Source organism: Mesoplodon bidens, assembly GCF_964165515.1.
Source record: "Mesoplodon bidens genome assembly, chromosome: 1".
NCBI classification, from domain to species: Eukaryota; Metazoa; Chordata; class Mammalia; order Artiodactyla; family Ziphiidae; genus Mesoplodon; species Mesoplodon bidens.
In genome coordinates, this window is record NC_138176.1 from 200,571,809 (window position 1) to 200,594,625 (window position 22,817).

General features: G+C 35.1%; 1 protein-coding gene across 3 annotated transcripts in view; it reads right to left on the minus strand.

Annotated features, from left to right (window-relative positions):
• Window positions 1-9,198, minus strand: part of FSTL5 (follistatin like 5) — a gene marked incomplete at both ends in the record, with an annotated part of 533,648 nt that extends 524,450 nt beyond the window's left edge. For all 3 annotated transcript variants that reach the window (XM_081250998.1, XM_081250997.1, XM_081250996.1), the window contains one exon: window positions 9,073-9,198. In XM_081250998.1, coding sequence (XP_081107124.1) covers window positions 9,073-9,198 — 126 coding nt within the window. The remainder of the gene's footprint in view (window positions 1-9,072) is intronic.
• Between the last annotated feature and the right edge of the window lie 13,619 nt (window positions 9,199-22,817).

A 22,817-nucleotide genomic window follows, 5' to 3' on the forward strand; every position in this document is an offset into this window, starting at 1 on the left:
ACTAGTGCATAAACAGAGCTTTCTGGAATCCTGACAAGCTTGGTTCTAATATACTATATGAATTTGATTTATTTGATTACTTTGTTATATTTTATTGAATAGATGTAAGTAGAATGCTAATGCATCCCATTTTTAACATTTCAAAGCCTCAAATCTTCAAACGAAAGCAGTTATAACTACTACTTTCAAATTTTTACAAAAAATATTTTAATGTAGGGTAATAGAGGTATAAAGGGACAGACTATGTATACCACCCTACACATCTGTAATAATAGTACTGCTTTGAGAATTCATTCTCAAAAGGATCAAATGACTAGTAGGTTCTTATCTTGAAGATTTTAAAAGTTAGATATATCCCTTTATTGACTTATTTTTGGTAAGGCAAGTGATTTAGTCAACCACATGCTGATTTTCCCCAGATTAGCAAATATGTCCTGGTGTAAATGAATAAATATGAAAGCAACACATTCGAAGGTTCACAAAACATTTTTTTCCCTAAAGTTCTAAAAAGGACAAAATTAAGCAGTAAAAGGTAGGATGAAGTTATACCTATGCACTTGGTTTGCAAATCAACTTTGAAATACACATCATTAGCTTAGGACTTAGATACACCTGATGGTGACTCTGACCTCCTGATACAGGTGGTACTCCCCTCGTGTCTTGGGAGACAATCCTCCTCATGTTTTTGCACATCTCCTGAGCAGAGACACTGACTGCCATTTGCTCTGGAATCTATTCAAGGATGTTTGTACAGCAAGCAGCTTTGAAACACAGAGATAATGTCCACTTCCGGAGCAAAGGCAAGTGTATATACAGCCTTAGAAGACAGAGATTGTATCTCTAATTGCAAAGGACAAGACTACCTACTGTCCAGTATCCTAAAGATAATGTCTTCTTCTGGTGCAAAGAACAGTCCATATGGTATCCTTCAACGCACAGATCTTCTATATCCTATGGTGTATGCTGCTGTAACCTAGCCCTCTTTGCATAGTCCTGTGGAAACTAAGCTCCAGGCACTAGCTCAATTAATATCAGAACTTCATTTATCAGAAAAAAAAAGTCCTCTTTTTTCAAACATAATTTTTGTATTAAAAAAAATCTGAGTTGCATTCTCTAATAACTAGCAATGCTGAGCATCTTTTCATGAGCCTTTTGGCCATCGTTGTCTTCTTTGGAGAAAAGTCTATTTAGATTTTCTGCTCATTTGGATTGGATTGTTTATATATATATATATATATATATATATATATATAGAGAGAGAGAGAGAGAGAGAGAGAGAGAGAGAGAGGGAGAGAGGGAGAGGGAGAGAGGGAGAGAGGGAGAGAGAGAGGGAGCTGTATGAGCAGTTTCTATACTTTGGAGATTAATCACTTGTCAGTTGCATCATTTGAAAATATTTTCTCCCATTTTATAGGTTGTCTTTTCATTTTGTTTCTGGTTTCTTTTGCTGTGCAAAAGCTTTTAAGTTTAATTAGGTCCCATTTGTTCATTTTTTGTTTTTATTTCCATTACTCTAGGAGACGAATCCAAAAAGATATTGCTGCAATGGATGTCAAAGAGTGTTCTGCCTACATTTTTCTAGAGGAGTTTTATAGCATCTGGTCTTACATTTAGGTCTTTAATCCATTTTCAGTTTATCATTGTGTATGGTGTTACAGAATGTTCTAATTTCATTCTTTTAGGTACAGCTATCCAGTTTTCCCAGCACCACTTATTGAAGAGAGTGTCTTTTCTCCACTGTATATTCTTGCCTTTTATTTGTAGATTAACTGATCATAGGTGCATGGGTTTATTTCTAGGCTTTCTATCCTGTTCCATTGATCTATATTTCTGTTTTTGTGCTGGTACCATACTGTTTTGATTGCTGTAGCTTTGCAGTATACTCTGAAGTCAGGGATAGTGATTCCTCCAGCTCCATTCTTCTTTCTCAAGATTGCTTTGGCTATTAAGGGTCTTTTGTGTTTCCATACAGATTTATTTTTTTTTTGTTCTAGTTATGTGAAAAATGCCAAGAAATGCAAATCAAAACTACAATAAGGTGTCACCTCACACCAGTCAGAATGGCCATCATCAAAAAGTCTACAACTAATAATAACTAATAAGTGCTACAGAGGGTGTGGAGAAAAAGGAACCCTCCTACACTGTTGGTGGGAATGTAAATTTGTACAGCCAGTATGGAGAACGGTATGGAAGTTCCTTAACAAACTAAAAATAGAGCTACCATATGATCCTGCAATTCCACTCCCGGCCATATATCTTGAGAAAAACATAATTCAAAAATATACATGCACTCCAATGTTCATAGCAGCACTATTTATAACAGCCAAGACATGGAACAACCTAAATGTACATCGCCAGATGAATGAATAGAAAAGATGTGGTATATTTATACAATGAAATATTACTCAGCCATAAAAAGAATGAAATAATGCCATATGCAGCAACATGGATGGGCCTATAGATTATCATACTAAGTGAAGTAAGCCAGACAGAGAAGGATGAATATCATATGATATCTTTTATATGTGGAATCTAAAAAAAATGATACAAACAAACTTATATACAAAACAGAAATAGACTCACAGACATAGAAAACACTTATGGTCACTAATGGGGAAAGGTGGGGAAAGATAAATGCGGAGTTTGGGCATAACAGATATACACTATTATATATAAAACAGATAAATAAGGACCTACTGTATAGTGCAGGGAAATATATTCAATATTTTGTAATAACCTATAAGGGAAAATAAGATATATATGTATATGTATAACTGAATCACTTTGCTGTGCACCTGAAACTAACACAAAATGGTAAATCAACTATACTTCAATAAAAAAAAAAACATCAAAAGTCAGAGATTAATAATAATCAATCACTAAGATATATATGGAATAAATATATATATTAATTAATTAATTCCTTAACATTTACTTAATTAATCATTCCACCATGATGTCTTTACTTCCCTCATCATGACCATTTTTGCTCTTACATAATGGTCCAAATTGATTCTTGACCTCTGCAAAATACATTAACATTTTAAAGGGCCTTCCCTTGAACATGCTGGAAGCAGTAAGATATTTCAGATGGAATAGCACAATTTTTAGTCAGTCAGGAAATAATGCTCCTGGGTTTGCCTGAAGGTTTCTATCCTCTGAGCAGTCATGGTTTTGATGTGTTGTTTAATGTTTTTCTCCTTCCCTAGAGTTCTCTCCTGCCACTCTTCACCAATCCACATCTATCAATCTTTTAATACCAAAAGTAAAACATCACCTCCCACAAATGACTTCTTAGAATTATAGTGCCCTGCCATGCATAGCAACACTCTCTGGACTTATAAAATTATGCAAACTCTTTGCTCCATTTGCACAGTAACTACTTTCATAGACTAACATTTTGATTTAGGAAGTAAAGGGATAGTAATGCAATTTTGGTTTGCTCTGCACTATAAAGCTGGGCATCACATTCTCTGGCCACACAAACATGTAAGCTATTTAACATATTTCAGTGGTCCCACTAGGTATACTCAAAGAGAACTCCTTACTGTCCTCATAAGATCTTCCCTCTGGCTTGGCTTTGATTACCAGAATCAGCAAACAATGTAGCAGTGTGATCAGTGCTGTAGGTAAGAAAAAGGATGTAACATAAGGCATCGACCCTGACAGGATTTACAGTGAACTGACTAGGGTAATATGCTGTAATATTAGTACATACATATTACAGGTTTGTGACTACAACAGGAGTTTTAATTGTGATAGGAAATTATGACTCAGCAGGAAACAGAGAGGAGAAAGAAATACTGGATGAAAAAGAGGAAGAAAGCTATAGGAATGGAAATGAAAAAAAAAAATACCAAGACAGTAGAGGAAAAGGAGCCCAGAATTTGTGGTTAGGTGATAGGAGTTTACATTCTAGTTCTCTCTTTATTGGTGAGAACAGGCTATGGTTATGCTGAGATAGCAAACAACTCCCAAGTCTCAGTGGTTTAAAACAGAAGATTTTCCCCTCATTTCATATCGCAATTTTAATAATATCATTTGGATAAACAGGAATAATACTCCCTGCATTGCTGGATTATTGTAAATTAAATTACAACAATGTATATGAAAGTACGTATTGCAATATAAGTATGCAATGTTCACTAATTGCCAGTGTGTTTCACTCATCCTAGTTTATTTAGACAATTAGGATGATTTAAGCAGACACCACCTTGATCAGATGCTGTTTGTCATGCTAGAAGAAAAAGAGAATTCAGATTTTACAATTGGGATCAAATGTTCAGCCCAGATGCATTTCATGTCACTTCTTACAATTCATTAGCCAGAAGTAGACACATAGTCACATCAACCACAAAGGGACCAAGACATAAAATCGTGCCTTACTACTATGTGATCAGAATGCAGAGAGAACAGGAAATACACAGCACACAGATCAAATTACTATAAAAATTACTCACTGTGGAATGGGCATTAATATATATAGACTCTGCATTAAATCCTAAATCCTGCTTCCTAACATTATAAGGGTGTTGTATTAAACAATTACTAAACATTTTTGAAGCCCAATTTTCTCATTTATCAAATGGTAATAAAACCACTTATGACATGAAAATCTTCATATAATTAAACCAATGTATAGAATAAAGCTAACAGAGTACCTGGTATACAGTCAATGCCCTGTGAGACTAAGTTCTGTATGGGCTGCTCTGAGTATTCAAATTCTGGAGATGGCTTAAAATTTGGGAGACTATAGGGAATTTTCTCACAAATACACATGGCAGCCAATAGTTACTACTATGCTCAACACCCAGATTCCTAGCAACAGACCAGCAGTTAGGGTGGTGACTATTGCTTCCTAGTGAGACTTCATTGGGAGATTGGCCTAAACCAGAGCTACAGCAACCTTCAGAAGAAGGCATTCAATCTGGCCAAGAAAATGGAGGTGGGAACACTGTGGTTGTGCTTATGGAAGGGCAGGAGGAACAATCTGAAGGAACATGAGATGTTTCTCGTTGAAGTTAGTGTCACGTTGCTTTACTACCATCATCATCTTTATGCTTTTCTGGTCCTTCTTCCCCATCTGTGGTCTACCTATGCTTTTATCTACCTCTTACTAATCTCATTGATTCTATCCATTCCCCTCTCTTCTCCTTGGGAAACTAACTTTTCCTCTCTGATTTTAATAATATCATTTGGATAAACAGGAATAATATTCCCTGCATCCCAGGATTATTGTAGAATTAAATTACAACCATTAACGTATATGAAAGTATACAGTGCAATATAAGTATGCAATGGTTATTTTAAAATAATAATGAAGGAAGAGCCACTATTTGGATTTGCATTTTGTAAGTGTATTTTACAATTTTACAGTGCTAATGAATTCCTCCTCTTAAGTTCAATACATACTTGTTGGGTAAATACATTGGATGAAACACAGGATCAGCTCCCTTAGATACATACTATGGACTATAATTAAGATTCTATAATTAGCATGATGGATTAATGTTACTCATTTTTATCTTGAGACAAATATATTTGTAATCGCATTTGTGTGTATATAGAGTTGTAAATGATATAACTATGTACATATATGTTTATAATTATATCTACACTATTTCTATCTAACATGACAAATAATTCTCACATTTCAGTTTTTGCTCCCAAAAGGGGATTCATTATACAGTTAACACACAAATATTTGATAAAAATGAATTCTGTATATACATTTGTCCAGATTCAAAGTACAGACACCTCTCTGGGGAAAATGTGGAGATTGGCTAATCAGAACTCAGTATCTATCATATCTATTATCTTATAGTTTTGTAGTTAATAATATTTAATACTAGTGACACCTATCCAAAGGTTTACAAATGTTACTATTCTTTGTAATTTAAATAAAACTATGTAGGTTAAAAAATAACAAATAAGAGGAAATCAATTTATGTAATGCTATCAAAATAATGTATTTAAAAATTTATTAAGTATAGCTCTATTGATTTTACTCTGGTAAAATGGTAGAAAAAGAAATTATTTCTGACTTACTAATTATAATAATATGATATAATTATATATGTATGTCATCTTGATTTAAGCCTTATTCTAGCCAACAGATGGAATCATTCATTCTACATATATTTGTTTCTTGTTTACCATGTGCCACATACTGTTCTAGGTGCTGTGTTATAGCAAGATGAATAGTAGCTTATATCATAATGGAAAGAAACATCCAACAAACTAATAAGTAATTAAAATAGATATCTTGCAAATAGTGATGTATTCTATGAGTGGAAATAAGAAATAGAGACACAGACGTAGAGAACAAACGTATGGATACCAAGGGGGGAAGGGGAGGTGGGATGAACTAGGAGTTAGGGATTGACATATATACACTATTGATACTATGTATAAAATAGATAACTGATGAAAACCTACTGTATAGCACAGGGAACTCTACTCAATGTACTGTGATGACCTAATGGGAAGTAAATCCAAAAAAGAGGAGATATGTGTGTATGTATAGCTGATTCACTTTGTTGTAGTGTAGAAACTAACACAACATTATAAAGTAACTATACTCCAATAAAAATTTAAAAATAAACAAATAAATAAGTATGAGAGAAGAGTACAGAAGAAAATGTTTTACAAAACTATTTAGAATATCAGTAAGAAGACTAAAAAATCTCCTTCCTATTTAAGACCCCCCCCAAAAAATGGACATAAAAAGTTTAGAACCTCTGGGACTAATTAATAAAAGCTTATTTCCCAGCAAGAAAAAAAAAGAAATCAAACAGGGGATCTAGGGAATGTCTATGTTTGTCCCATTTTCAATTATGGTTTGAGAAAGCCTAACAACGTAGCATGTGAACCTAACTGGAATGAAAGCAGTGGAAAAAGGATGACCAGGTATCCGTGGGATTCAAACAGTGACTGATATTTAAACAAAAATAAATAGTACAATGAGATTAGTCTTCAAGGTCTTGGGGAAGGAAAAGTAGATCCCAGTGGCTGGGTCAGGGGTTGATAGTGTGTGGAAAGTATCTGGTGGGACTTTGCAGGAACTTGCACAGCTCAGGGTGCTTCTTTATTCCTGTCAAATACACATGTTTACACACACACACACAAAGTCACAGAATGCCTCTTATAGCTTCATGTCACCTCTGTCTCACATCATTTGAAAGTTAGGTATTACATAGCATTCTCTGCTCTCTGCTTCTACATACTAGCAATCATGTATTATTTCTAATTATTTCGGGCTAAAGACACAGAGATGGAAAAGATTGGGAGGTGACTTTGATCATTTTGGGTGGGTATTAGTCTTTCTAAAAGAGGTTTAACTTATTGTGTTGTTTCATTTCCTTAAAGGTTTCTTAAATCACACAGCAGTGCAGGATAAGAAATTTATCTTCAACGTCCAAATTTAATTCAAAATTATTTATAAATAATACATAAAAATCTGTGGTTTATATTTAGCAGGGGAACAGTCAAAACTCCTAGTTATGCATTCTACCTGTCATTTTTCTGCCATCGATTCAATTAAACAGTATCTACTATATTCATGGCACCAGGAATGAAAAGATTAGAAAGGCACAGTTTCTGACCTAAAGACACATAACATAGGGCAGACACAAAGCATGGAATAAAATATTCATTGGGTCTGTAACAGTATGAGTCAAACGTTGAATTAATAATGTGTTTTGAGAGCATTCATAAAGGAGTTATTATTTCTAAGTTTGGGGCAGTGATAAAACTTATTGTTAGTCCATGAAGTAGGGGAAACAAATGATATTTGAAAGATAGTGGAACGAGGACAATTCTCCAATTGTATTTATCCAGAGTGAACACTTTAATAATTTATTTACTTTTACGTGAGACTAAATTTCTACAATGATTTTTGACATTGAAGTATATTTTATACTTTACTTATTTTCTCTTTTATTCCTATCAAATCTATCCTGCATGTTATATCCTAGCCTATTGATATATTTAATAAATATATGCATTCAGAAAAATCCTTTAACATTCTAAGAATTTTTATTTCTCATCTATAGAATGAAAATAGATACGTCTTCATCAGTTTGTTCTGAAGATTAAATAAAATAATAAATTTAACAGTTTAGCCTAGTGTCTGGCACATAAAAATCCCAGTAAAGTTTAGCAATTTTATCAAAATACAATAATGTGATGAAAGAATTTCAGCAAAAATAAATGCTACTAGCATGTATTGAATGTAACAGAGGAAATCAATATAGTTATGTTTATTTCAAGTGTTTTTTAAAAGACAAGTAGCATAAGAAATTTTAAAATACATATATTCTTTTCAAAATCAGCATTTTTGTCTTTTCTCAGTTCTCTAGGAAAACAAAAATGTATTGTAAACTTATTTGATTGAATAAAATGTTGCTTTAGTATCTTATTTGCAGTATCATGATGTTATTAAACTAAAAGCACTAGCTTAATTTACTGTAAGTATATAATCTATAGAATTTATAGAATTCCTAAATGTCAACTTATTTTTTTCTTGAAAATATTTAACATAAATAAAGTATTTTCTCAACATTATACAACACAAAATTATGATTTTTGATGAACTTAATGTCTAATGATTTTTATAAAAACAAAAACTTTGCCAAACTATATATCTCTAGATGGTACAGACATCCTTTTCTGTTTATCTTTATGAGAAAATCAAGAACATAACAGTATTGTTTTATTTTGAAAAGTTCTAAACTTAAAATTAATATCAAAATAATAGAAAGCATCTGGGTGATTAGGTCTTAACATATTTACTGATCTTTATAAATCCTTTACTATTACTTCACGTGAACTTTTAATGACATATTTTTAAAATAGCCCATCTCTATAATTTGTTAAAAAAGTATTTAATTCCCAAAGTTGTAAGCTTCCAAAAGTACTACCACTTCATGTTTTAAAATGTGATTTTTATGTAAATTATATTCTGAAAGCATATTCTGAAATAAGTGCTCCTAAGTGAGTAGTAAACCAGACAACCAATAGTTTAGTTCATAACGTCTAGACACTAGCAGCAAGTCCAGATGGGTACTGTACCTTGTGTCGCAATCTTATTAGAGGCTGATAAGATTTAAGGCCATATCCTGCTTCTTTGGTTGGCCTTCCTTCTGACTCCAGAAAAATGAATCCAAGAATCAAAACAGCTGACCAGCACTTAAACATCCTTATTGCTTTTCACCTGTGAAAATTAACATTACAAGTAATCAGAAAATACATTCTATATTGAATAAATGTATCAAGAAATATTCAATAGCAAATAGAAATCTTAATAGATCTAATCAAAACCTGGCAGCAGTCGCCAACTGAATCCATAATAGATAAGCATCTATGAATAAAGATTATTATCTTCTTGATCATAACAAATATTGTTTGTTTTACTCATACAGCTTTACACAACATTGAATAAGTAGAAATTTAGGGGCCAATAAAAATGTATTGAGGAACAATTAATAAACACATGTTGAAAGAAAAAATTTTTAAAAGAGAGAAAACATTAAACAATGATAAATTTTCTAAGTATCCATACAGAATACAATTATCAACATATTTTTAAATCTCAAACTCCTCTTTGAGTATATTTGATGAATAATGCTTAATAAAACTATAGCTATTATAATTTACTGGTAAATATTGGTGTGAGGTTGATAAGATAGCCTTCTATGGTAAGTACTTAATAAACTGAGATACAACAGAAATTATACAGATAGGCTATATCGAGTTATGAAAGCATTTTACCAGTAGCACCTAAGAGGATGTTTCCTAAAAAATTGCTTTTTAAGTGCTTTAAACTAAAAGTCCTATGGCTCTTTCCACAGCTCTATATTCTTGGCTATAGCACAGTAATTGTAAAATTGCATAAATTTATCATCATATAAACTCTCTAAGCCCTCTTCTAAACAAACTAATCTATGCTTTGACCTCAACTATATTCCACTTCACCACTTTCACATCTTTGTCACTATTGTGACCATAGGAGGAGATTTTTCTCCTCCTGTCTAATCCAATCTGGTTATCTGGCTTGAGAAACTTAGCCAACTGATTAACCCTGCTATTTAGTGTATTTAAACTCTGTCTCTAAATGATTTTCTTCCATCTTTAAATGTGTTCAAATCATCCATGGTTTAAGATAATTTCTCTTCACTCCTTCTGAATCTTTGGAAGGAACTGTATATCTCATTCTATCCATTTTCTGACCAATCATGATTCTATCCTCATCATTCTATCAAAATAACATTTCTTTGTTTCAAAAAATGGTCACTTTACTTGATGTCTATGACATCTATCTCTTCTGTGTCTATAGAGTTTGTAAAAACGTCTTCTCAGTCCTTTTGCAAGTCATCCTACTCCTTTATTTTGTCATTAAATATTACGTTATCCCATTAGCCATGTATCCTACTCCATTCACTCAACCACACATTCAACATAGTCTATGGTTTTAATTATATGTAGTGCTTCTCATTCAGTCTCCAGATTGGTATGATTAGCCTGCTTAACAGCTCTGCTTTCATGTTTCAAAAGTAACTCCTAATAGTATACACATCCCTACATAAAGCCATGCTTTTGCAGACTTTCATTCATCCCTTTACTCAAGCCAGAAACAAAGGAGACATTTTTTGACATCTGTCTCCCTTACTCTCCATATTAAACCCATCTCTAAGTTCTATTAGTTCTACCTTCATATATATATATATATATATCTCAAACATCAGTTCCTTTCCAAATCTACAGCCACAACCCTAGTTCAAGCTGTAGGTACCACTTCTCCCTTCAAATGCTCCAATCCCATCCTTCCTCGCCTTCCACACTTATGCACCTTCAATCCCTTCTCCACACAACAGCCTGATCAATCATGTTGAATCTAAACATCATGATGTTATTGCTTTTGCTAGTAACTTTGGGATATATACATTTATCCTTAAGATAAAAAACAAAACCACTGGTTCTTACAAGTTCCTACAGCATCGAGGCTCTGGATGTCTTACTCTTCTTTAAATAACTGTTCTCCAGCCTGACTAATTTCATGCAGTTATTTGAACTTGTTTTGTCCATTCCTACTATAAGGCTTTTGTGTACTATTTTCTCCAACTGAAATACAATTATTTCCCCATTTATCACCCAAAGACCATCATACATCAAAAATGTCCCCTAGAATCCTTCCCCATAATACAAAGCCTGAGTTACATTTCTTAGTTACTCTGCTCATAGATCAGTATTCTTTCATTTCAGAGCATGTCTTTGTAATTATACAACATTAATATGATTACTTAAAAATGTACTCACAAGACTATATATCTGTCTCCTTCAAACTTCGTGGTTGCTGGAATCTGTTTTGTTTTGTTTTGTTTCCCCATCATTATATCATCTGGACCTACCAAATTGCCTGTCACCTACTGGACATACAGTGAATGAATGCATAAATGAATGTCATCTTTCATGCAAGGGAAACAAGAAAGGGCGTGTTTTCCTGCATTCTGACAATTCTGAATGCAATTCCCATTTCCACTACTGTTACAAAACATCTGAAAACTAACCTGAGAAAACTAAATATTTTCATTTGCAATCCTTCCTTCTGCTGTCATTCTGACGTATAGTCTAATCCTTCTCCCCGAGGTAAATATTTGTTTATAAGACAACTGGATGGAATATTTCAAATTCAAGATAGAGACCGAGAATAAAGCGAACAGTTCAGGTGAAGGGGTATTTTTTCAGAGCTCTGAATACTATGTTCCTTCTGTTGTGAAGCAGGAGAAGGAGGAAAGAGGCATGGCAACAATCCTGTAGCATTATGATTCTGGGTGAAGGTGAGGTCATAAATTTCCTAAAAGTGCTCACTTAAGTGTTTGTCTTTCTCTACCCTCCTTCATTTCCCCTCCTAACCTCCCTCTAATTCTCTTTTGTGTGTGTGTGTGTGTGTGTGTGTATACACACACACACACACACACACACAAAAAAAATATATATATATATATATATATATCCCACATGGAAAAGAGTTCATCTAATATAAAATATAGAACAAATGAACAGTTAATTAGGTGAATAAATATCTCATAAATTTTGGGTGAGTGAACTTCTACACATTGATAATTAGATCAACAATCTGCCGAAATATATTTTCTGCCAAAAGGCAACAGGACAGGAATATCTACTTTAAGAAATTTCATTAGTTGAGAAAAATAAGTCAGTGTGTAAATCTTTGGTGTAGTATTGATATATGCAACCTATTTATAATATTTTAATCTATTTTTCTGATGCTTTTAACTGTGATTCATTTTTTCTTCAGTAGTAGTCATGATTTTCAAGTCTAAAATTTCTTTAAAATACCAAGTTATACAAAAATAAGAATGTTTTATCTTATCAAAAGCTGTCATACATCTGGAGTGATTTACTTGGTATTACAGATAAAGTAAAAAAGATTTAATATTAAAAGTCAGATAACATTTTTTTAGGAGATCTCTGATTTCTATTGCAGATAGACATTTGAGCTCAGCAGTGGAGAGTTAGACAAAGGACAAAGACTAGTTTCTGTGTTTATCTTCTATGAATGGTACCTCATAAGATTTTCTCCATTGAAATATCACTAAGGAAAATACTTGAATTCAATTATATAGTTATCAAATGGCAACCTAAACATAAAGATGGCTCTTCTCAAAGGATACTCCGAAAATAATTATTAGCTTCTTATTTCTCTTCATCTATAGAATCCAAAGGCATTATTATTGCATTTTTAAAAGTTCACTTGTCCACAGAAGCTGTTCTGGAAAATTTAAATCAGCAATAATTGATCCCCTGATATACTGACTCATGAGCTCACTTTCTCGGTATAGTAACCTCTGACAACCTGTTAGGTTTTCATAATTAATTGGCAGTTTGTTGACAGCTCAGTAAGAACACTGAAAAGCATGTGACAAAAACAAACCAGGTGGAGCAGATGGTGTGATAATGATCCTATGACATTTCCTTCTAACCTCAACATTTATATGGAAGCATCAGAAAACAACCTATTAACTTAGAGAAAACAAAATGCATGTTACCTAAAAGGTATCTGCCTAATATCATAGGTAACAAAGTTGGACTTAAAAATGGTAAGGGGGAAAGTTTGTTTCGGGAGGAGCTTCAAGATGGCGGAAGAGTAAGACGTGGAGATCACCTTCCTCCACACAGATACATCAGAAATTCATCTACACGTGGAACAACTCCTACAGAACACATACTGAACGCTGGCAGAAGACCTCAGACCTCCCAAAAGGCAAGAAACTCCCCACGTACCTGGGTAGAGCAAAAGGAAAAAGAAAACACAGAGACAAAAGAATAGGGATGGGACCCGCACCAGTGGGAAGGAGCTGTGAAGGAGGAAAGGTTTCCACACACTAGAAGCCCCTTCACTGGTGGAGACGGGGGGTGGGGGGGGAAGCTTCGGAGCCGGGGAGGAGAGCACAGCAACAGGGGTGCGGAGGGCAAAGCGGAGAGGTTCCCGCACAGAGGATTGGTGCCGACCAGCACTCACCAGCCCGAGAAGCTTGTCTGCTCACGCGCCGGGGCGGGCGGGGCTGGAAGCTGAGGCTCGGGCTTCGGTCGGAGCGCAGGGAGAGGACTGGGGTTGGCGGCGTGAACACGGCCTGAAGGGGGCTAGTGCGCCACGGCTGGCTGGGAGGGAGTCCGGGAAAATGTCTGGAGCTGCCGAACAGGCAAGAGACATTTTCTTGCCTCTTTGTTTCCTGGTGCGTGAGGAGAGGGGATTCAGAGCGCCGCTTAAAGGAGCTCCAGAGACGGGCGCGAGCCGCTGCTAAAAGCGCGGACCCCAGAGACGGGCGTGGGACGTTAAGGCTGCTGCTGCCGCCACCAAGAAGCCTGTGTGCGAACACAGGTCACTAACCACAGGTCACTAACCACACCTCCCCTCCCGGGAGCCTGTGCAGCCCGCCACTGCCACGGCCCAGTGACCCAAGGACAAATTTCCCGGGAGAATGCACGGCGTACCTCACGCTACGCTGCTGCAACGTCACGCCGCCTCTGACGCCGCAGGTTCGCCCCGCCTCCGTGCCCCTCCCTCCCCGCCGCCTGAGTGAGCCGGAGCCCGCGAAGCAGCTGCTCCTTTAACCCCGTCCTGTCTGAACGAAGAACAGACACCCTCCGTTGACCTACCCACAGAGGCGGGACCAAATCCAAAGCTGAACCCCGGGAGCCTTGCAAACAAAGAAGAGAAATGGAAATCTCTCCCAGAAGCCTCAGGAGCAGCGGATTAAATCTCCACAATCAACGTGATGTACCCTGCATCTGTGGAATACCTGAATAAACAACGAATCATCCCAAATTGAGGAGGTGGACTTTGGGAGCAAAGACACATATTTTTTGTCCCCTTGTTCTCTTTTTGTGAGTGTGTATGTATATGCTTCTGTGTGTAATTTTGTCTGTATAGCTTTGCTTTCACCATTTGTCCTAAGGTTCTATCTGTCCTTTTTTTTTTAATTACTTTAAAAAATGTTTTTAATAATTATTTTTTTAATTTAATAACTATTTTATTTTACTTTATTTTATTTTATTTTATCTTCTTTCTTTCTTTCTTTCTTTCTTTTTTTCTTCCTTTTATTCTGAGCCGTGTGGATGAAAGGCTCTTGGTGCTGCAGCCAGGAGTCAGTGCTGTGCCACTGAGTTGGGAGAGCCAAGTTCAGGACACTGGTCCACAAGAGACCTCCCAGCTCCACGTAATATCAAATGGTGAAAATCTCCCAGAGATCTCCACCTCAATGCCAAGACCCAGCTCCACTAAACGACCAGCAAGCTACAGTGCTGCACACCCTATGCCAAACAACGAGCAAGACAGGCACACAACCCCATCCATTAGCACAGAGGCTGCCTAAAATCATAATAAGGCCACCAACACCCCAAAACACAGCACCAGAAGTGGACATGCCCACCAGAAAGACAAGATCCAGCCTCATCCACCAGAACACAGGCACTAGTTCCCTCCACCAGGAAGCCTACATAACCCACCAACCTTAGTCTCTGGGGACAGACACCAAAAACAACGGAAACTACGAACCTGCAGCCTGTGAAAAGGAGACCCCAAACACAGTTAAGCAAAATGAGAAGACAGAGAAACATACAGCAGATGAATGAGCAAGGCAAAAACCCACCAGACCTAACAAATGAAGAGGAAATAGGCAGTCTACCTGAAAAAGAATTCAGAATAATAACAGTAAAATGATCCAAAATCTTGGAAATAGAATGGAGAAAATAGAAGAAACGTTTAACAAGGACCTGGAAGAACTACAGAGCAAACAAACAGAGATGAACAACACAATAAATGAAATTAAAAATTCTCTAAAAGGGATCAATAGCAGAATAACTGAGGCAGAAGAACGGATAAGTGACCTGGAAGATGAAATGGTGGAAATAACTACTGCAGAGCAGAATAAAGAAAAGAGAATGAAAAGAATTGAGGACAGTCTCAGAGACCTCTGGGACAACATCAAACACACCAACATTCGAATTGTAGGAGACCCAGAAGAAGAAGAGAAAAGCAAGGGACTGAGAAAATATTTGAAGAGATTATAGTTGAAAATTTCCCTAATATGGGAAAGGAAATAATTTATCAAGTCCAGGAAGCGCAAAAAGTCCCATACAGGATAAATCCAAGGAGAGACACACCAAGACATATATTAATAAAACTATCAAAAATTAAATACAAAGAAGAAATATTAAAAGCCGCAAGGGAAAAACAACAAGTAACACATAAGGGAATCCCCATAAGGTTAACAGCTGATCTTTCAGCAGAAACTGTGCAAACCAGAGGGGAGTGGCAGGACATATTTAAAGTGATGAAAGAGAAAAACCTACAACCAACATTACTCTACCCAGGAATGATCTCATTCAGATTTGATGGAGAAATTAAAAGCTTTACAGACAAGCAAAACATAAGAGAATTCAGCACCACCAAACCAGCTTTACAACAAATGCTAAAGGAACTTCTCTAGGCAGGAAACACAAAAAAAGGAAAAGACCTACATAATAAACCCAAAACAATTAAGAAAATGGTAATAGGAACATACATACTGATAATTACCTTAAATGTAAATGGATTAAATGCTCCAACCAAAAGACATAGACTGGCTGAATGGATACAAAAACAAGACCCATATATATGCTGTCTACAAGAAACCCACTTCAGACCTAGGGACACATACAGACTGAAAGTGAGGGGATGGAAAAAGATATTCCATGCAAATGGAAATCAAAAGAAAGCTGGAGTAGCAATTCTCATATCAGACAAAATAGACTTTAAAACAAAGACTACTACAAGAGACAAAGAAGGACACTACATAATGATCAAGGGATAAATCCAAGAAGAAGATATAACAATTGTAAATATTTATGCATCCAACATAGGAGCACCTCAATACATAAGGCAAATACTAACAGCCATAAAAGGGGAAATCGACAATAACACAATCATAGTAGGGGATTTTAACACCCCACTTTCACCAATGGACAGATCATCCAAAATGAAAATAAATAAGGAAACACAAGCTTTAAATGATACATTAAACAAGATGGACTTAATTGATATCTATAGGACATTCCATCCAAAAACAACAGAATACACATTCTTCTCAAGTGCTCGTGGAACATTCTCCAGGATAGATCATCTCTTGGGTCACATATCAAGCCTTGGTAAATTTAAGAAAATTGAAATCGTATCAAGTATCTCTTCCAACCACAATGCTGTGAGACTAGATATCAATTGCAGGAAAAAATCTGTAAGAAATACAAACACATGGAGGCTAAACAACACACTACTTTATAACCAAAAGATCACTGAAGTAATCAAAGAGGAAATCAAAGAATACCTAGAAACAAATGACAATGAAAACACAATGACCTATGGGATACAGCAAAAGCAGTCCTAAGAGGGAAGTTTATAGCTGTACAAGCCTACCTTAGGAAACAAGAAACATCTCAAATAAACAACCTAACTTTACACCTAAAGCAGTTAGAGAAACAAGAACAAAAAAAAACCCCAAAGTTAAAAGAAGGAAAGAAATCATAAAGATCAGATCAGAAGTAAATGAAAAAGAAATGAAGAAAACGATAGCAAAGATCAATAAAACTAAAAGCTGGTTCTTTGAGAAGATAAACAAAATTTATAAACCATTAGTCAGACTTATCAAGAAAAAAAGGGAGAAGACTCAAATCAATTGAATTAGAAATGAAAAACAAGTAACAACTGACACTGCCGAAATACAAAACATCATGACAGATTACTACAAGCAACTATATGCCAATAAAATGGACAACCTGGAAGAAATGGACAAATTCTTAGAAATGCACAACCTTCTGAGACTGAACCAGGAAGAAATAGAAAATATGAACAGACCAATCACAAGCTCTGAAATTGAAACTGTGATTTAAAATCTTCCAACAAACAAAAGCCCAGGACCAGATGGCTTCACAGGCGAATTCTATCAAAGATTAAGAGAAGAGCTAACACCTATCCTTCTCAAACTCTTCCAAAATAGAGCAGAGGGAGGAACACTCCCAAACTCATTCTATGAGGCCACCATCACTCTGATACCAAAACCAGACAAAGATGTCACAAAGAAAGAAAACTACAGGCCAATATTACTGATGAACATGATGCAAAAATCCTCAACAAAATACTAGCAAACAGAATCCAACAGCACATTAAAGGGATCATACATTATGATCAAGTGGGGTTTATCCCAGGAATGCAAGGATTCTTCAATATACACAAATCAAACAACATGATACACCATATTAACAAGTTAAAGGAGAAAAACCATATGATCCTCTCAATAGATGCAGAGAAAGCTTTCAACAAAATTCAACCCCCATTTATGATAAAAACCCTCCAGAAAGTAGACATAGAGGGAACTTTCCTCAACATAATAAAAGTCATATATGACAAACCCACAGCCATGTGCGTGGGTTTATCCCTGGGTTTTCTATTCTGTTCCATTGATCTATATTTCTGTTTTTGTGCCAGTAACATACTGCCTTGATTACTGTAGCTTTGCAGTATAGTCTGAAGTCAGGGAGCCTGCTTCCTCCAGTTTTGTTTTTCTTTCTCAAGATTGCTTTGGCTATTCGGGGTCTTTTGTTTTTCCATTCAAATTGTGTACTTGAGTAAGATATTCAAGTACAACATACAACAGATAACAGAACTGAAAAATATAGTAGGGACCTAGTGTAACCATTTCTTTTTATTTGTGATGAATATGTGAACCAGTTAGAATAAGGTTTGCCTATGAGGAAAGTAGAAGTGGGCGGGAATACAGCTGTCCTGATTCCAGGTACACAGATATTATTTTTTCTAATACTAAAACACACCCGGTAGAATCCTTTCACTATGGAAGAAAAGGACACACAGGTATCAATGAGGTTTTGTTTAGAAACGGCATCTCTGTGAACCCCAGCATCCTTTTATTTGCTACTTGCTAGAGTTTCCAGAATCCAGCTGGTAGGCCACCAGAGTCACCATCTCTAGAGAATCGTGTTGTTTGAATAGAATGTTTGGAAAACCTTTCTCTTGTTCCTTTGTTCTGCACAATAATCTTCACTGCACAATAATGTAGTTGTGGTTAAAGTTATACATAGATGGTTACAGCTGTCCTCATATAACTGCAATTACACAGTAGTTTCATATACACAACATATACCATATATATATATATATATATATATATATATATATATATATACACACACACACACATATATATACATATGGTGTGGTTTATGTAGTTATATAACTATGTGGATGTCCATAGGTATACATAGGTGGCTATATATAATACATGATACATAGATTTGTAAAGAATGAACTTTGCATCTAGCTGACTTAACCCAGGAAATGTTGTAAATTGTATAATATTACAGTAGGCTGGACTTCCAACTGTATATACCAGCACCTCAAATTTAGGCAGAAAAAAAAATACAACCTTCAGTGACTCATTTTCAGTCTCCCAAAAGAAGTCCCTGGACTTTATAATACATATATGATTCAGTAGTCAAAAAGTGTATTATGCGTAGCCTGAAGTTAAATTAATTCCCTATGTCCATTTTTATGATGACCTCGGTAGACAATACTTAAAAAAATAAATGTATTCACGTCTTTGTGTTCAGCTTATTAAATCATGGACCGTCAGTTTCTTCTTCACAATGAATAATCTCAGTTACTTAGAGAAAATTTGATCATAATATTCTGCATTAAATATCTTAGTATGTGCACATAATGGACCACCAGTATCACCTTGCTGAGAGCTGTGGTCCATGACATGGTGAAACATAACAGGTCACAATCCTGTTCTAACACGGCCAAGGTGATGCGACCCAGCTCATCTGCTCTTAGCTTTACTCTATGCCCACCCGTCTTATGTGTGACTAGTTCAAAAATAAGAAGCCACTATAATATCATTCCTCTATTTTTCATATAATTTATTACACGTTAAATTTCTGAATTTTAGTTCATTTTCCCAGAAGTCTGACATCAGACAGGCACTTTTTCTTCTGGTGGATGATAAACTGAAGGTATTTATTTCTACAAACCTTACAAAAGTCCTTTCAATACTGAGCAGCAGCACGCTATAGTGGAAATAACAGGAGGCCAGAAGTCGAAAGAGATGGATTCTATTTGTGTCTGTGTTTATAAACATTTTTTAACACTGCTTTAGAGTTCTCAACCCAGGGTGTCTCCCCACTAGTCCACTGAAACTGCCTCCAGAAGTGAGGTCTTTATTGACACTTTCACTTCCATCACACAATATTGTCATGATTTCATTTCATATTTCTAGCCATCCTTCTGCAGTCTCTTTCCCCACTTTTCTTTATTCCCCTGATCTACTCACCTGATTCATAAAAGACAAATTTAATCAGAATAATAAAGTTCACTTTCCCTTTGCCTTTTTATTTTTATTTTCAATAATATATCCAAAATATTAAGGAACAACATCTGTATGTCATGGACATAAAAACTGAAAGTTATGAAAAATACTTTCATTCTTTTCAAAGCAAGTACCAGCTGGAAGGGATCATGCAAATTAAAGCTAGCCAACCACAATGATCTTGGTTTTTCTCTTTTTTTCTCTGAAACACAATGGATGTAACTTATTGCACATTGCAAAATATTACCTAAAGATTAGCAATTGCCTATATGTTTTGTGTGAAAGACCTATCCTCCTACTTTGTATCTAATCATAATAAGTTTGACTGATATGATATGAAAAAATGATGCTTCAAAAGTTTAAAAATAATAATATGTTATATGACCTTGAAGATATTGCCCTGGTTCAAGAGAAGAGAACATCATTATAGGCTCTGTCTTCTGAATTCATTGCCTTCTACCTTGATAGGCACTTAAAATGTAAATTAAGGAAGAATACAGCTCATAGGATTGACTATGCCTAAAACCCCAAAGGTACTATGTTACAGATTTTATTTGCTATTAAAAGAAATCATTGCAATTTTGTCAATGTCAGACATTTTAAATTCAACCTATTCCATACCAAGCTTTCTAGCAGCCTATGTTCCTTAAATCTGGGACTACACTTAGTACACAAGGAAAAAATCTGTCAGTTTAGCAATGAAGTGCTGCACAGGGAACAACTTAAATTCCTCTGTATTTAAAGCTAAAATGCCATGGGGAAAACTTGCCCGTTCATTCAGGTCCAGCTGAGTCTCAGAGGTATCCTAGTTCATATTCAGGGAGGTATGGGGAGAGTCCAAGGATAGAGCCCCGAAATCAGTTGTAGAATTCAATGGGACCCAGGATATTTGCCAGGATGACCTCATGCCTCCCCAGAAGGAGAGATCTGAGCATTTTCTCAGAATCAAAACATCCATGTTTTCATGAGAGATATGAAAAGCAGAGAGCAAACTGGGCATATAGACCAACTTCAGCTGAGTCAACTGAAGATGAGCACATTCCTGGCGATCTGAACCCAAGCAGACAAGGGGAGTGGAAACTTTCCAAGAAACTCTTAACAGGAATTAACAAGAACTGTAGTAGCTAGTTATGTGGTCAGTGGTGACCAGTGATCAAAAGTAATTAGCAAAAACACAGCGAAAGTCAAGTTGGGTTTCAGCAAGTGACATAAGAGAGCTTGCATTTTATTTTATACCAGTATTTTTCAAAATTCAGAAATAAACATCTGTAAAAGCTTGGATTTTTTTACATATGTACACATTATTTTTTAATATTCTTTTCACTATGTTTTATCACATTTTTATTACGTTGTTAACCATATTGACTATGGTTCCCTCTGCTATACAGTAGGACCTTGTTGTTTATCCAACCTATATGTAATAGTTTGCATCTGCTGACCCCAAACTCCCAATCCATCTCTCTCCTACCGCCCTCCCCTTTGACAACCACGAGTCTGTTCTCTATGTCTGTGAGTAGCTTGAATTTTTTTTAAAACACACTTTATCAGTTTGGGAAAGAAAGAAGCCTGAAAAAAGATGAAAAATAAAATCAGTAATTTAATGTTTTATAATATAATAATAAAAAGTACTTTTTGGATATTTCATCCAGGCACAAGTATACCATGTGCTTTCACATTTTTGATAACAATCTATAAACACAAAATCCACTAATTTAGGTAGACCAGATATGTGAGTCCAGTCAATATATCCATAACAATTTACTAGATTATACAATCTAGAAGAAAATGCTTCTAGGAGAAAATAAGGGCAAGGCACAGGTACCAGTGTGCCCCCTACAGTGGAAGGACAGACTTCTAAGCACTGGACCAGCAGGAAAGTCCCTTTTGGATTTATAATTCTATCTTGGTTAAATGTTGGGATTCCCTGTACATGTGGTTATGTTTTTTAATTCGCTATTTGCTTCCATTAATTTATCTATACCTAGGCAGTTATCACAGATTGTAATTACTAGAGTTTGATAATAATTCTTGATATTCAGTAGGGAAAACCCTTGATCTTTTTCTCTTCCATATCCATTTTAGAATGAGCACATAAAGTCCTTTATCAGAGCTTGCTGTGGTGCATATTTAAATTGCATTTCTTTTTAATCCTTCAGTGCAATTTACTTTGGGTGTTTAATATATAAGCAGCATATGAAATATTTAAGCCATTATGAAAATCTCTTTTATAGGTTAATATAACTTTTTACATTTATTAAAATTGCAGATATATTTTAACATATTTCTGCATTAGTTTTATTTTTTCTCGTGTGTACTGTTGTTTTTTTAACCATTTACTACCTTTGATTCTTTTGTTTCCTTTCTTACATTCTATTGGATTGATGTATTTTCAATACATTATCTCTGCACTTTCTTCCTGGTGAATTTTTCAGTAATATTTTACAATTCATCATTTATTTCTTTTTGTGTATAATCTAATGTGTAATCTGTCCACTTAATTTTTTTTAATTGAAGTATAGTTGATTTCCAATTTTATGTTAGTTTCTGGTGTACAACAAAGTGATTCAGTTATACATAAATATATGCATATATATATATATTCTTTTTCATATTCTTTTCCATTATGGTTTATTACAGGATATTACAGGATATAGTTCCATGTACTATACAATAGGACCTTGTAGTTTATCCATTTAACTTTTATTTAAATGTCTATAGGTATTTTGTCAAGATTTCAAATTGTTTAGTCTTTAAAAAATATCCAATTATTTTAATTTAATTTTTTCTGACTTCATTTCATAAAGTCTTCTTATTTTTGGACATTATACCTTCTTTTACTTATTTGATGATCCTAAATAATTTTTTTTCAATTTCTTC